A 15,051-nucleotide genomic window follows, 5' to 3' on the forward strand; every position below is an offset into this window, starting at 1 on the left:
TAATATAATTTATGTAATCTCAATAGTAAAATTAACAAATTAAAAAGATAAACAAACAATAAGTCTCAGTGACACAACAAACAACACTACAGACTATATCAATCACATTACTAACACAGTTTAGTTATTCATAAGTGGAGAACAGTGCATACACAGTTCATCATCATAACTCTAACCCTATAACAATAAAAAACTTGAAAAACAATGATCAACCCAAAACATAAAATTCACATCTACAATAACCCTAACAAATATTGAGAGGAAACAAAAACTCTGTTCACGTAGTGCCTCTAGTAACTACTAATTAGGCAGTCTTTATGATCTTTAACTTTTTTAACTGAAGATAAATTTAAAATTTCTTTATTGCCTGTGGTGTTCCCTGTTCTTGCGATTTCTTGCTTGTTTCGTTGTATTTTTTCTTTATATTATGTGGACGAAAAGAAAACAGGCTAGTAAGCAAGTATGAGTCCAACATGGTAAGTGGTTATTTTTAAAAATATATTCATTTGTTACACAAATAATATCATTTGTTTCACAAAGAATATCATTTTAACACTCTTCATACAAACTAAAAAAAACATGTTAAAATTCATTTATATCTTTAATAGTTAAATTTATTATTTAGCAAAAAAAAAAGGTTAGATTTATTGGTTGTCTATAGTATAGCCAACTGTTACCGTGATGATAAAATGTAGTTCTAAATTTAAAATATCTCCACATTTTATATTTAAAGTTAAAATGTATCGTTATTCAAAATTAAAGGAACTATATAAAGTAAAATAAAATCTGTATAACAAAATATATTAAATAACACTCTTACGAAACAACAAAAAAACAACATAAAGATAACGTATATTAGAGTTTAGGGATATTTTATAAATAAACATTTAACAGTTTCATAAAAATTTACAAACTTTAACAGTATTCCAAATTATTTTAGACACCCGTGCTTTCGGCCCCATTTGTAGAAAATAAAATGTTCAGTCATATAATAAGGATCTGCCTAAATTCAAAGATGGTTGTATATTTTTTTCTAAAGATAAACATATAAAGCCTTGAAATCACATTAGTTTGTCAATAAGAAAATAGAAGATGTGATTAGGCCTAGATGTGATCCACAATTTTCGAGTTTCAAGGCTTTAGTTCTGAAAATTTCCATATTCTCTAATTTAGGAAATTTGGTATTGTTGTAAATTTTCTCTGAATAGTTTGTACTTTGTAGTTCAATTCGAATTACAAAAGAAAATTACGATTAACTTTTTAATTACAAATATCATGTACGTAGTAAAAGATGTAAATACAATCCCAAATACCCGCCGAAGGAGACAGCTTATGCGGCTTATATCGGCTTAAAAGAAAGCTGGTATACTTTTTTGTATTGCTCGAATGAAAAGACACGTGTCTGTATTGCAAGTGGTCCTGAAGAATAGTTCGAGTCAGCAGCTGTGGGACCTATCTTTTTTGCAGATATTCAAAGTCAAAAAATTCGGCCTTTTAATTAAAAAATATTTTCACCAAAAGGAAAAACTTAATTGCTGGCTGAAAAAAGAAGAAAACTTTATCATATGCATCTGTCTTCGCATCTGCACACAAGAAGTTACTTTGTGTAGACTTAATCCAATTGAAAAAAGTTATTTATATCATATATAGATATTTTTCAAAATGTAAAAAAAAAGGTAAAAAACTGGTGGTCTATCTTTAAAAAAAAAAGACTGCTGGTCTATTTCAAGAGAAAATTTGTGAATGTTTCATATTATTATAACATTGAAATATTGTATAAACTATAGTAGAATCAGCGATATATTACATCAAAATTTGAAATGTTACACTGTTGAATTTCGAGTTAAAGGTAATTAATCTTCAAACAAATTTTCTAAATCCAATTTAGTACACTGAGGGAAAGTTAGCATATATACAATTTTTTGATAAAAAAAAAAGCATATATACACTTTAATATATGGAATGATAAAAACAAAACTAGTTTATAAGAATCAAGGAAGAAAACGTAATGTTGACAAACTAAAAAGAAAACAAAGGAAAAAGATGAAAGGAGAGTCGCTTTCGCTCCGGTGAGGTTTGTCTCTGAACGGCGACGTCTCGTGCTTGGTAGCTGCTGTCTTCATCAATAGTGTCCGCTTCCCACACGCTACACCAAGATCGCTCTTTCGTAGCCGTCGATTAATTTGAGTTTTGACTTTTCGACTTCATTATTATTACTTGTAAAAAAATTAGAAACCTCAGAGAAAAAGTACACGAAAGTATAAAATTATAAAAATTTACCATAATTTCTTAGGAGAAATAATTAGCAGTTGCTTTTAATTTTCCATCTACGCTTTTTTTGCTTAAATGCGTGCATACGTATTATATTTATTTTTTTGTTTGATTGGTATATAGATATTATATTTCTTCTCGTTTGAATATGTTTTTTTTTGCCTCTACGTTGAGGAGTATCTGCTCTATTAAAATAGAGTCCTATTTTCCTATTTTTTATCTACTATACAAAAATCATAGTAGGACTATTTCCACACAATTATATTTAAACATATGAACCAAATTAATTTTTCATCTAATTTAATATAAACAAATTTACAAAGATTTTTTGAAGATTTGGGGAAACAAAAATACCCTACTTTGCTTCTCTCTAGGTTTTACCCCTGTTTTGATTCAAATAACAATTACTCACTCGGATTAACAGCTATAGCATGGATCGTCAATTTTGGTTCTTTCACTTCATCAATACAGCTTACGACCAGATGAGCAATATTATAGTTACTCTAGAATGAATGTTTCATTTTCTTAACTATTTCTTTCTCTTGCATTTGAGAGAGTGGGCAAAGATGGTTCTCATTAACTCTTTGGTGCTCAGAGAATCAACCCAAAACTGTACATTTGTGGGAAGTGTCAGAGTCTTTTCGGCACTTGGAGTGGTAGCTAGAGGGAGAGGTTGATCCCCAACAGTTCTATAAGGTTGCAGGTTCTTACCTCCGACCAAAGTCTGATATTGAATGAAAAACCTTACTTCAACAAGTTTGGCTACGAGGGAACATCGGGTTCTCAACGCAGTGAGGCCCAATCTACAGCTTACAGTGAAAGCACATTCTTAGTTTCTTTAAAGACGATGGTGAGGTCTAATTTTGAGTTTGATTGGTGGGTTTTGAATACGCAGTATTTTGAAGACTTTCATATGTGATATCCACAGATGTGCTCATGACGTCCTAAAGGTGTGTAATGCTTATAGAAAAAGAGCTCTGGTGGCACCTTTGATGATGCTCGAGAAATTTAAAGAATATGTGTAATGCTTACAGTCTATTTAAAGAAGGGGGAAGAGAAAATGAAAGAGATGCCCTGAGAAGTTTAGGGAAGATGTGGACACGCTTCTGTTGAAGGAGTTCATTTTTCTTGATGTCCCTGGTCTGTTAACGTTGCAGAGAAACAGCAGCAGTAACGACCAATAGAGTGACTTTCTTCAGTTTGACCTCCATTGCTTCTGTTTCTTCTTACTTTATTTCATTTTTCTTCTTCTTAATATATCTTAAGAACAAGAATAGAGAACTCAGTTAGTACCTTTTCTTATTATCATTGATCCTCTTTTCTTTTTTTATATTTGTCACGTCTTTATTGAGAAGTTTCTCTCATTAGAAAATACTGAAACTCAGTTTTCAATGATAATTTTTCAAAGAAATGTGAGTTTAAAATGTCTAACAAAATAGGTTTCGATTGTAACTTTCAAGCCTCAACTTCGTAATCAAGATGATATGTGGAAACGTGGGGTTTGTTAAACTAAATTGACATCTAGAAATATGGAGATACGTAAATGTAAACGTGTCAGTCTATGGCAAGAAATTTCTTGAGTTGCCTCATCGGACCATTCATGTGTACTTTACGAAAACCTTTAAACCCTTCCATTTATGCCAAGAACTTCCTATCGATTAATGGTTTTAAATTTATAACAACTCATAGTGCAAGTCGTCGTCAGATTGATATCTCAAGGAAAAAGAATCTACAACTTCTTAGAACAAACTCCCGAACTAAATCTGGTGATTAAAGTGAAGAATTTCTTTCGATATCAACAAAGCCATGTCGAGGAGAAGCTTACTCGACTTCATCAAGAACATTTGTGCAATGCACGCATCTAATCTATTAGTTTATGGTTTTATTTTTATCTACCATTAACAAGCACTTAAAAAATTAGTTAATGTGAAATATTTGGTTATTTACATTTTTTTTTTAATTATAACAAAATCGGTTGAGAAAGAATCTAACAAAATCTTACTTAAAATTTAAATATTTTTATAAAGTAACATATTAATTAATTTCGTAATTAGTAATATAATATTGTTATAAATCAATGTTAACTAAAATTTTATTAGAAAACAAAAAATAAAAATTATATACTATTTTTCTAATAAATTCTATAATTATATTATGGAATATATATAAATAGAAGTGCTATATGAATTAAATTTGAAAATGTATTAAATAGGTAAATTAACAAAAAAAAAATTAATTTTTTTATTTAAACAAATTACCACTCATCACTAAAATGAGTTAAAATTCGTAAAATATATCATATTGTTATACAAAAATAAATTTATTAACATAGGTTAAACATGTGTATCTACAACTACAAATTATAATTTTATTTATTTTGAAACTCACAACAATATATTGTTTAAAATGTTTATATACAAAAATATAATAATATATAATTACTTTTAGTTCATATCCTATTGAAAAATAACTATGGTATTTTAGTAATTCATTTAAAATACTAATGACAAATCAAATTTTGATTATATTTTTTATTTATTTTAATTATAAAAAAGTCTGTTGAGAAAAATCTAGAAAATACTACCCAAAATTAAAATATTTTTTATTAAATAATTTATTAATGTATTAACAAAAAAACAAATTCAAAAAATTCATTTAGACTTCGAAACTCAAAAATAGTAGTAGTAATTTTTCAAAGTTTTTTTTACAAAATATAAAAAAATAAATATTCAAACTCAAAATAATATTTAAAATTTTACAAAAGCTAAAATTATAGATAATAAAGAATAGCTTTTTGAAATGCTCCACAAAAAAACAAACTATATATATTGTAAGAACTAAAAAAATCTAATACTTTGAAATCTTAACTAAAAATAAAAAAGAAAATTTAATATCATATCATCAAAAAAATATCTTATATCAATAAAATTTACTAAATTAATATGATAGATGCTACTATATATAAAATTTACTAAAATAATAGGACTAAATTATTTAAACAAAACAGTGTTTTACTTATAAAATATGTAAAAAACAAATAATATATGTTAAAATATATTTTCTTAAACACAACATGTAAATATAAATTACCTTATAAATATTTATTTTCTATAATATAAATAAATAAAATTTAAAAATGTATTATAGTAAAATGTATAAATTAAAGAAAATAATATTTTGAAAGAGGTTATCTATTTGATTATTTCATATTGTGATTTTACGGTACCTAACTCCAAAATATATTAGTAAGTAATACAAATTAATAACAAAGTAAAATATATTAAACAAATCACTATATATTAATATTGCCGAATACGAAATATAAATATTATTGAGTTACATAATATATAATATTAAAATAGAAATTATATATTTAAAACATTTGTAATAATATTAAATATATTTATAAAATAAAAAAATATCCGCACGTTCGTGCGGGTTAAAATCTAGTTTACTTTTACTCCTGCTTCCATTGTTCATACAAATTTTCTCACGAGAGTTAAGATTGGCAGATAAATAAATTCTTCAATTTTAGCCAAAAAAAAATATTCGTCAATCCCAAAAAGTGCCGTTGACGGTCCATGTCTCAGTGAGCAAAAAGCATAAAAGAAAATGATGACTATTTGAGGTTCTACGTTAGAGTCAAGTAAACGTGCATTCTGACTTGTTTATACCATATCTTACCTAGAACTAGAACCGAAAGTATGTGAGCATGCAATTATGCTGCTTAGACCTGGCCGTAAAGAGTCTTCTTGGCTTGGCATTTTGATTTTGAGGACTCCTTTTATCTCTTTTACACCGCTAACTCTAAACTAGTAAATGCTGTTTCTTTTACTGGTCTGTGATATTGTAATTGGGCTCCTAGCTTAATATTGTGGCTTGGTTATACTGGGTTTGTGGCGAGTCTTATTGTGTGGTAGATGATCTTATTGTATTCCATTGATCCTGCGTGTACCTCTTGGCCATCCCACAGTCGTATGTGATCTATGAATTTATGGGTAAGTATAAATAATCCTTTTGCCTCCTCATCTCCACTATTACGAGTCTAAATTCTAAAATGGCGAATCTTGGCAGGAAGTTGATGATGGTTGATCTATGAGAAAGGAAAAAAGAAATCTGGTGCATAGAGATGGCTCTGAAAACACGCCAAGGAGGTGTGATCTTGGGGTGGATCAAATAAGTCAATCTTGTATTCAAATAAGAAGCTACCCCCATTATGATTGAGCATTGTCGGAACTGTTACAGTCTGATGATCTCGTTGCAGATGAAGGATCTCACGTTTACATCTGACTGTTTAAACAGCTTTTTGATCATTCTTTAAGAGTTAGACACAACAGTATGCATCTTTTGTTGGCTCTTATCTCTCTCTCTCAATCACTCTTTGGACAAGTGGAAACGAACAACATGAGTAGTCAATGTACCATTGTGCTTATAGTATATGAAAGTTAGGTTCCGAAATGTGAAGATGGTCAAGCTTTTGAGGTTCAAAGATCAGTTATGAGCCAGATACTGTTTCTACTTCGACAACACATACAACCTCCCGAGCTTGGGCAAATCATCAAGACCAGCATTGGTTTATGCATTTATTAGACAAGCTCTAAATCGAAAGTTTCTAACTCATTCATCACTCAATGTTACCACAAATCATTAAAAAAGCAAATTCCTTTGACGAACAACTTAAATGTTAAAAGAGTTTAATCCCTAAAAAAAAAAACACCAAAAATTCATTTCATTATCCGCAACCGAGAGAGAGAGAGAGATTCATCAGACCTACTTCTTGGAGAATCTCTTCTTGGCGACGACTTGTGGTTTGGGATGCTTCTCGGCTTCGCTCGGATCTAACCATTTGAGAGGATGGTGATTGTAGAACGGCCAGTTAGGCACGGTGATCAGCGTCGCGAGAACAACACCACCTGCGTAGATCAGCATCATCGCCCTGAACGACTCCGTTGCGTAGCCAACGACCACCGCGACGACGCCGGAGATCACCAGTAAGATCTGCATCAGCTGCTCCACCACTTTCTGCCCTTGCCAATCCATTTCTTAGTTAGATCCTTTCGATTCCAAAGAGATCTCCACTGAACAAAGAACAAGAAAGAGACACTTTTGACCCCAAATAATCAATTTATGACCTCGAAGTCGGTTTAAGATTAAACCGGAAAGATATGATGATTTAGATTCGGTCAGGTGTATCCAACAACCGGGTTGACAGTTAATTGGGCCTTTATTTCTCAGCCCATTAGAGAACCTCCCAACGTGTTCTCACCTTGTACACTACTAGTAAGCATCATTTTTGTTACAATGATTTCAGACCAGACCCCTCATGTTCTTATGCTCAAATAAATCTGACTCAGACTCTCTTCCTTCCTTTATGATCAACTGTTCTCATTCTTAAAAATCTTAATCCATCGCTTGTTGAGCCATGAGGGGCCAGTCAGATTTCACTGATTTTCTTGAGGTCCCGACGACTAACTGACATGGAGAATGTTTGTATGTGTGTGTGTTCTAGTGCTGGAACTAGGTTGCTATCGAATAGTGGCTATGAGAGAAATCGGAAAACCCCAGTGATTCAATGTTTAATGTTCGTTGTGTGTGAGTAATATCTCCACATGGGTAAAGCTTACGCAAAAGTTTTCATAAGAACTAGTTAGCCAAAGTACAATTAACTTTGTCATCAAACAATCCAATGAACAAAAAATTCGGTCATACATGTTTTACGTGCTCACAATTTATCGTTATAAGTAGTATATTATAACAATTTGTTGAGCAAGTTGTTCTATGCAACTTCAACTTATGTTTGTTTTGCAAATGGTAATAATAACATGTGTCTTCACAATGGAGTATTTTGTGTTCTGGTTTTGGGAAACAACTGTTCTAGGAAAATTTACAGAGTTTCTAACCGTTTTAGTGGAGAAAAGAGATCTGATATGATGATAGTGATGTTAAAAAAAATTCCTTGACGATTCAAGCAACTCGTCATCTTTTGTTCTAACATAAAACATGGAGAAAGAGAAAAGTTACTGAGTTTTGTTGAAGAGATTGGTAATGGTGGGAGGCTGAGATCACAGCAACCGGGTCACTCCGCATTCAAATAGCTCAAATATTGTGAGTGTGATTTTTTGGGCAGTGTGGACCAACCCGTCGCAGGGAACAATCCATATTCATATTCGTAGTCACTAGTTCGTTCATGATCACTAGACAACAGATTGGTCATGATCCAAAAAGCAGCAAGACCAGCATGTATTGTAATTCCCTCATCCATAAGCCAGCAAGTAACCAATATCCATTCACTTTTGGCAAGAGGTGCAGAATAATTATCCCAAGTAAGGAAGTATAACCAACAACAATCCATACCACCAAACTGAGTGAATCAGATTTGTTGGTTATTATAAGCCGAAAACACCATCACATAATCTCTAACTAAAAGCTTATAATCGTTAATATGTATGTCACATCATATTAATATTTAATTCTATTAATTTGGTAGAAATCTCAAGTATATGGATTTATTTGAAGTCTAGCTCTCAACATTTGTTTAATCTCCAACACTGAAGTATATGCATAATATGCTTGTTTATATGTTTTGGGTTTGGATGTTTATATGTTTTCACTGATTTTAGACATTTTCTCCAGTTTTACAGATCTAAAGTTGCAAATGCAGCATCATGGGTCTGAAAGATCTATTTAAAAGTCATAATATCTCTGTTCTAATATCAAGAGTCACCCAATAATACATCACTATGCCTTGTATTAACAACCCTACAGTTAAGCCTAACCTCACCAGGCCTCCCAGATTGCAAATCACCCAACTTCACCATCCCTTCTTCAAAAGCTCTAAAGAACTCACCTTGATCCTCACTAAACCTCTTCACATACCCTCTCGTCTCTCTACTCGTGTACAGAGTCTGATCAGAGTTGAGAAACCCTCTCCCTGAAACCAAGTCTTTGAAGTACTGATTATCAAAAACCCGAGGGGTCGCGTCTAGATCCCCGGTCACGTTCTCGTCTCCACCCAAAGGACAAAGCGTGTTAAGCTTCTTCCTGTAAACCGGCTCGAGAGCCGGATCCGGTTTACCAGAACCGGATTGGTTATAAAGCCTGAACATGATCGAAAAACACCGACCTTTACCAATCGAGTGTGATCCAGACAAAGCCACCATGTCTCTAACAGAAAGATCGAATCTTTCGAAGAGATCGATCAAGAACGTTGCGTTTGCTCTCGGGCTCGGCATTATATCGTCGGAGTCTTTCTGACTCGCTGTTAAACTGTCTTTCCTCCCTAGCTTCACTTCCCAGTCCGGTCCTCCTGTCTGGTTTTCCCCACAAGAAACCGAAATTACTATAAACCGAAACGTTCACTAAACCGGAAAAGTTGGAGATATTTTTTTGAGTTTTCTTACAAGAGCAACGGCGTCACGAGAAGCCATGATGACGATGTCGGCACAGGAAACAGTAGATGGACAAGTTTTCTCCAGAGCTTCTTTGATGTCGTCCACGACTTCGAAAGATCTCAGTGAATTGATGTTGGAGAGTGATAGTTTCTCGCCGAGCATGTTCGGTGTGTCGTCGAGCAACACGGACCCGTCACATCCCTTGAAGAGAAAATAGATAAGATATCAAATAAAAGAATCAAGAAGAGAGAGAGAGATTGGTTGTGTTTACATTAACGAAGCAATCGTGAAACTGGAGACGCATAACGGAAGCGACGCTTCTGGCTTCTCTGATCAAGGCTTTCTTCATTTCGTTTCTCACGATAGATTCAGCTTCAGGGCATGTTTCGCTGTAGAATCTTGGTCGGAGGATTTCACCGGTGACCATCGTCAAGAGAAGTAGGTAGATGATGAGATGGGAAAGAAGGAGATACATGCTTTCTTTTTTTTAATTATTAAAATGTTTTCCTTTTTTTCTCCCTTACTTTGTGTTTGGTTTTTGATGGAGAGCAGAGATTTATAGAGAGTTTTTGGTGGTTTTCGAGAATGATTTGCTTTAAATGGGTTTTGTGCAACTGTGGTGGTGATCTTCCAAATGTCATCTTAATATCTGATTTTATTGAAATAATTCCTAATTAGAGGTGTTACAAAATAAAAGATTCCTAGTTAAAGGTTTGGTCCCAACAGGTAGTTTCCAAATTTTATATGTAACTCATAGTTTTATTAAAGAGTGATATAGAATCCAACATTAATCCTGGTCAATGGTCATAGATGGTGTAAACACATTTATAACATTCGAAGCAAACTTTTGACTTTGTAGAATGGAATATAAACTTTATTATCTTCACAGTTAAGTTGGGTTGGTATAAAATTACTCAAATCTCCTATTTATCAAATGACTTTGACACATGTCATAACTAACCACAATCATTTTCGCAAAAAAAAACCTCATATATATTATTTATCAAATGGATCTTATCTAATTACGATATGGATTAATACATTTATTACATCAAATTCAATTAAGTATATAGTTATTACTATAATTAAAAGATTGAATATATAATTATTACCATAACTAAAAGATATAAATAATAATATAATTAAAATTCGAGATGGAATTAGTATTAAATTTACAACAAGTTAATAAAACAACTAAATTTATTTATTATTTCTAGTATTTTATATATATATTTTAATGTTTATAATACAAATTTATCCAATATTGTAAAATTATAAGAAAGTATTTCATTCTTAAATTTATATCTCATAATTAAATGGTTCTATATACTGTAAATAAAATAATCGCTTATAATGTTTTACATTTTCAAAAGTTAGTCTATCTTGACATATATATATTTCAAAGAATATGTTACTTTTTAAAAGGTTCATGACCATATTCTTAAAAAAAAAAAATATTAAAGTTAAAAACTATTATATGATATTAGGGTTATAGTAACAAAGATAATTCATTTTAGATATTTTGACTAAAATCATTATTAAAGATAATATTTTTATTAACATTTATATTTATTTTAATTATTTTTTAAAACACATAAGAAAGATGTTGGTAATAACAATATTTTGTATATATTTAAAATATTTAAAATTATATTTAAATATATTACTAAATGTAAAGATAAAGTTAATCAATCTTTTAAATTATTAAATCTATTAAAATAGTTTTAAATTTAAATTAAATTTAAATTTTATTTCTGCACATGGTCCAGATACACAGCGAAGTTAGTATACAGTACAAATAGTACACATGTACAAGAAAGAAAGAAAAACAAATGGTTGTGGTGATCAATGCTACCATTACTGTTCAGCTAGATTATTACTAAATGGTGAAACTGAAATATTAAAATAAACTGTTTATTTTGTAAATATGCAGCTTAAAAAAATTATTCAGCCATAAGAAAATAAGTATATTTTCTAAGTACTTTCACTCTTAACTTAAGTTCCTACTTATTTTGTAACCGCTGAATGCAGCATTTATAGTTGTGCTAGTATGCTAGATGCGTTGAAAGTTGAAACACACCCAACATACCGGAGCCAACATCCATTAAAGTCGTGATATGTAAAAAAAGAAGGTTTTATAATTCCGATTACTTTCAGATATTTTTTTCACCCACGATTAGAAAATTTATTACTAATTTTAAATATATATATATATATATATATTATATATATCACTACTACAAATTATTAAACTATAAATCTTGATCTAAACAAAAACTACACAAAAATAAGACCAATAATTTTGCTTTGTCCCTAAAGAGTGCTATACGATTAAACCTTATCGGTTCTTCCAATTATCGGAAGCTGAATGTTAATCATTCAGTTAATTGGATTTGAAAACATTTATGTAATCTAGGGCTTTTAGTTGGATTTTTTTGTGGTTTCTGAAGTTGGATTTGATATCTCAACCAGTTTCCGGTACAATAATTGAATTATTTTGGAGCCGTTGACTGAGTTAACAAGATAAAGCGGACCAAGAAGAGTCATTGGGTTTACCAATCAAATAAACAGTGACATAGTCACATATAGTATTAGAAACGACATGTGGTGGATAACGTCTTCTAAAAGCAGAAACCCTATCTTAGAGAATGCTTATCTAATCCATATGACATGGTAAGCTTGAATGTTGACATCTGAGATGTTCCCTCTATTAGAGACTTGGAATTCCCTTCACCATTATGATATTGAAGTCTGTTTGCATAAAGCGGTATGGTACAAAGAAAGGTATACCACCGAAACATATCTTTGTAAATTGGGTCATAGTCAGTAACAACTTCCATATTGGAGACATATCGAGAAGATAAGGTCTTCAGATTCCCCCAGATTATCTTGTTTACAGTAATTTAGCAATATATGATTTCACTTTTTCTTCAATTATTCTTAATATTCTTATAGTCTGAGATATAATTTGTTTTCTTCTCCAAAGCTCATCGTTCACCTACTATTTGTATTTGAAGATGATATTAAACAGATAAAAGACTGTAGTAGATATATATGAGAATGTTGATCTGGTTTTGGAATGAGCTCTTCAAACTTCTATACACCGATATGTACGAGAATAAATTCGAGATTACATTCATAAACCTCTAGACAAAGATTAGTAGTCACAATTGTTATATCCGGAAGTGTACTAAAAGGGATGTATTCAATCTAAAATTTGAAGTTATTTGATTTTTAACGAGATTTTAGATGATTTCATTGAATTGGAGTCTAAAGTGATTTTTGTTAAACCACTCTAGAATATCTTTTAAGAACATTAGATTTGAGTTTTATTTTTTTTAACTAAAAAACTCTACCATGCACTCACTTGGAAACTTTAAAACTCTACTACTTAAATTATTTTCAATAACAATGAATTTTAGAATACTTTATGAAATGTCAAGTTTAATAACAGTAGATTTTAAATGAGTTTTTAAAATTCATGTTTGAATAAATGTGGATTTGTCATTTTGATACAAATCATCTAAAATTTTCAGTTGAATACACCCCTTCCAAATCTCGGTGCACTAGTAAAAAGCTAGCACTCGTTGGACTGGACGTAAGTATGTCTGCTATGTTCAGGAATTTTTTTTTTAATGATAAGTATGTATTTTTAAAAGCAAAAACAAATCATATTCTAAGGCTACTATAAATATGAGTCTAAAAATTATAATTTTATTCATTCGTATAATAATATGCAAATCATAACCAAGTATTGACCTCAGTCGCTTTTGTGTTGTTTGCTTTCTTCCGGTTAGATTTGCGTTTGTTCAAAATAAAAATCTTCAAATTATTAGTTTCCTTGTATCAGAATTAAACCGAATGATTATTATTATTATCTTTTTTTTAAATGCTGATTTCGGGCTTATGTAAATCATGTACTTAAAATCTGCAATTTCCATGGTAAATGTATCCATGATTAAGCATCATACTGGATCCGTTTAATTAACCAATAGTTATGATAAATTGTTTTCATAACTTTTTAGACAAATATACATAGTTCTTCTTACAAGCATTTTGGTTGTGTATACGTATAAAAAGCATTGGAGAGAAGAGAACAAATGACTAACGTTTGATCAAAGAAATTACCTTAGACGAGATTAGGCCTGGGATTTTTATCCATAACCGAATACCCGAACCGGAACCGACCCGAAATGGACCGGTTCGGTTCGGTTTCGGTTCTAGGCAATTTATCCGATGGGTATTAGTGTTAATTATACATGGGTATCGGTTCGGTTCCGGTTTTTACCCGAAACCGAACGGGTACCCGTTTAACCCGAATTCTATGCTTAAAAAACATAGATTTGTATCTTTCGAGGGTTGAACCCGGGTTGGATAGGCAAAGCAACAACTGCAATACCACTAGACTAGTTCAACTTCGTTGTATTTAATACATATTACTAATATATATACGATTTCTATTAACTTTTTTTTAAAAAATAAAATAAATAAATAAAAAACTGGTATATAATTATTTTATTTTGTAAATATTTATATAATTCACATAAGAAACGGGTACCCGGAACCGACCCGAAACCGGTAGTACCCGATCCGAAACCCGAACCGAAATTTACTAAGTACCCATTGGGTATAGAATTCATTTATCCGAAAAACCCGGACCCGATCGGATCTTATCCGAACCCGAACCGAATATCCGAAGTCCCAGCCCTAGACGAGATCTTACCTCGCAACCTAGTTCTCCTTGTTCTGAAAGTATGAAATAAGACTAATTTCTTATGACAACCATACACAAAAATAAAATAAAAAATAAGACTAACTTTTGGATATGCAGATCGCATTTAAATGTGAGCTTCTTGCTCTCAAACCTCAAATCTTTAAGAATATTATCGTACTGCATTTTTCAGAGAGTAGTTTTTTCCTCTACTTTATTTACTCCAAATTCCACAAAAAACATATATACCATTCAAATGAAACTTAATGTTTTTTTTTTGTTTTTATTCCACTTACTATTTAGAAAAAAGAAAACACGCTTAGTTTTACTATGTCTTTCGATAGAGTAATAATATTTCCACTAACCTATTTCTTGTTTTTCACATTTTTTTTCCTCTATTTCCACTTTTTATTCTAGTGATATCCAATCATATTCAAAGAATAGTTGAAACTTGAAACCCTCTCTTAATTAATGAAAATAGAAAAAAAAATTAATGAAAATAGAAATAAAAAAATCACATATAAAGTAATATTTTTTTCCGTTTACTGTGTTTAAAATTAATTGTCTTTACTGAATTTTGATTAGTTACAAATTGTAAAAGGAAATAATTATAAAAATAAATATTTATAATAAATTTAACGTGTAAACCTCTAAAATATATTAAAAAAACGGAGAGAT

General features: G+C 30.9%; 2 protein-coding genes across 2 annotated transcripts; both read right to left on the reverse strand.

Moving 5' to 3' along the window:
* Positions 1 to 6,826: 6,826 nt before the first annotated feature.
* LOC106310106 (probable signal peptidase complex subunit 1) lies at positions 6,827 to 7,380 on the reverse strand. The gene has a single exon (XM_013747312.1). It carries the CDS (start codon positions 7,309 to 7,311, stop codon positions 7,042 to 7,044), a length of 270 nt encoding a protein of 89 aa, XP_013602766.1. The 5' UTR covers positions 7,312 to 7,380; the 3' UTR covers positions 6,827 to 7,041.
* A 1,538-nt stretch (positions 7,381 to 8,918) lies between these two features.
* LOC106309520 (peroxidase 17-like) lies at positions 8,919 to 10,224 on the reverse strand. The gene is made up of 3 exons (XM_013746564.1): positions 9,934 to 10,224; positions 9,672 to 9,863; positions 8,919 to 9,581 (listed from the first exon to the last, which is right to left on the reverse strand). The coding sequence occupies exons 1-3, from the start codon at positions 10,135 to 10,137 to the stop codon at positions 8,985 to 8,987; spliced, it is 993 nt and encodes a 330-aa protein (XP_013602018.1). The 5' UTR covers positions 10,138 to 10,224; the 3' UTR covers positions 8,919 to 8,984.
* Between the last annotated feature and the right edge of the window lie 4,827 nt (positions 10,225 to 15,051).

The sequence above is a fragment of the Brassica oleracea genome, chromosome C8, assembly GCF_000695525.1.
Source record: "Brassica oleracea var. oleracea cultivar TO1000 chromosome C8, BOL, whole genome shotgun sequence".
Lineage (NCBI taxonomy): Eukaryota > Viridiplantae > Streptophyta > Magnoliopsida > Brassicales > Brassicaceae > Brassica > Brassica oleracea.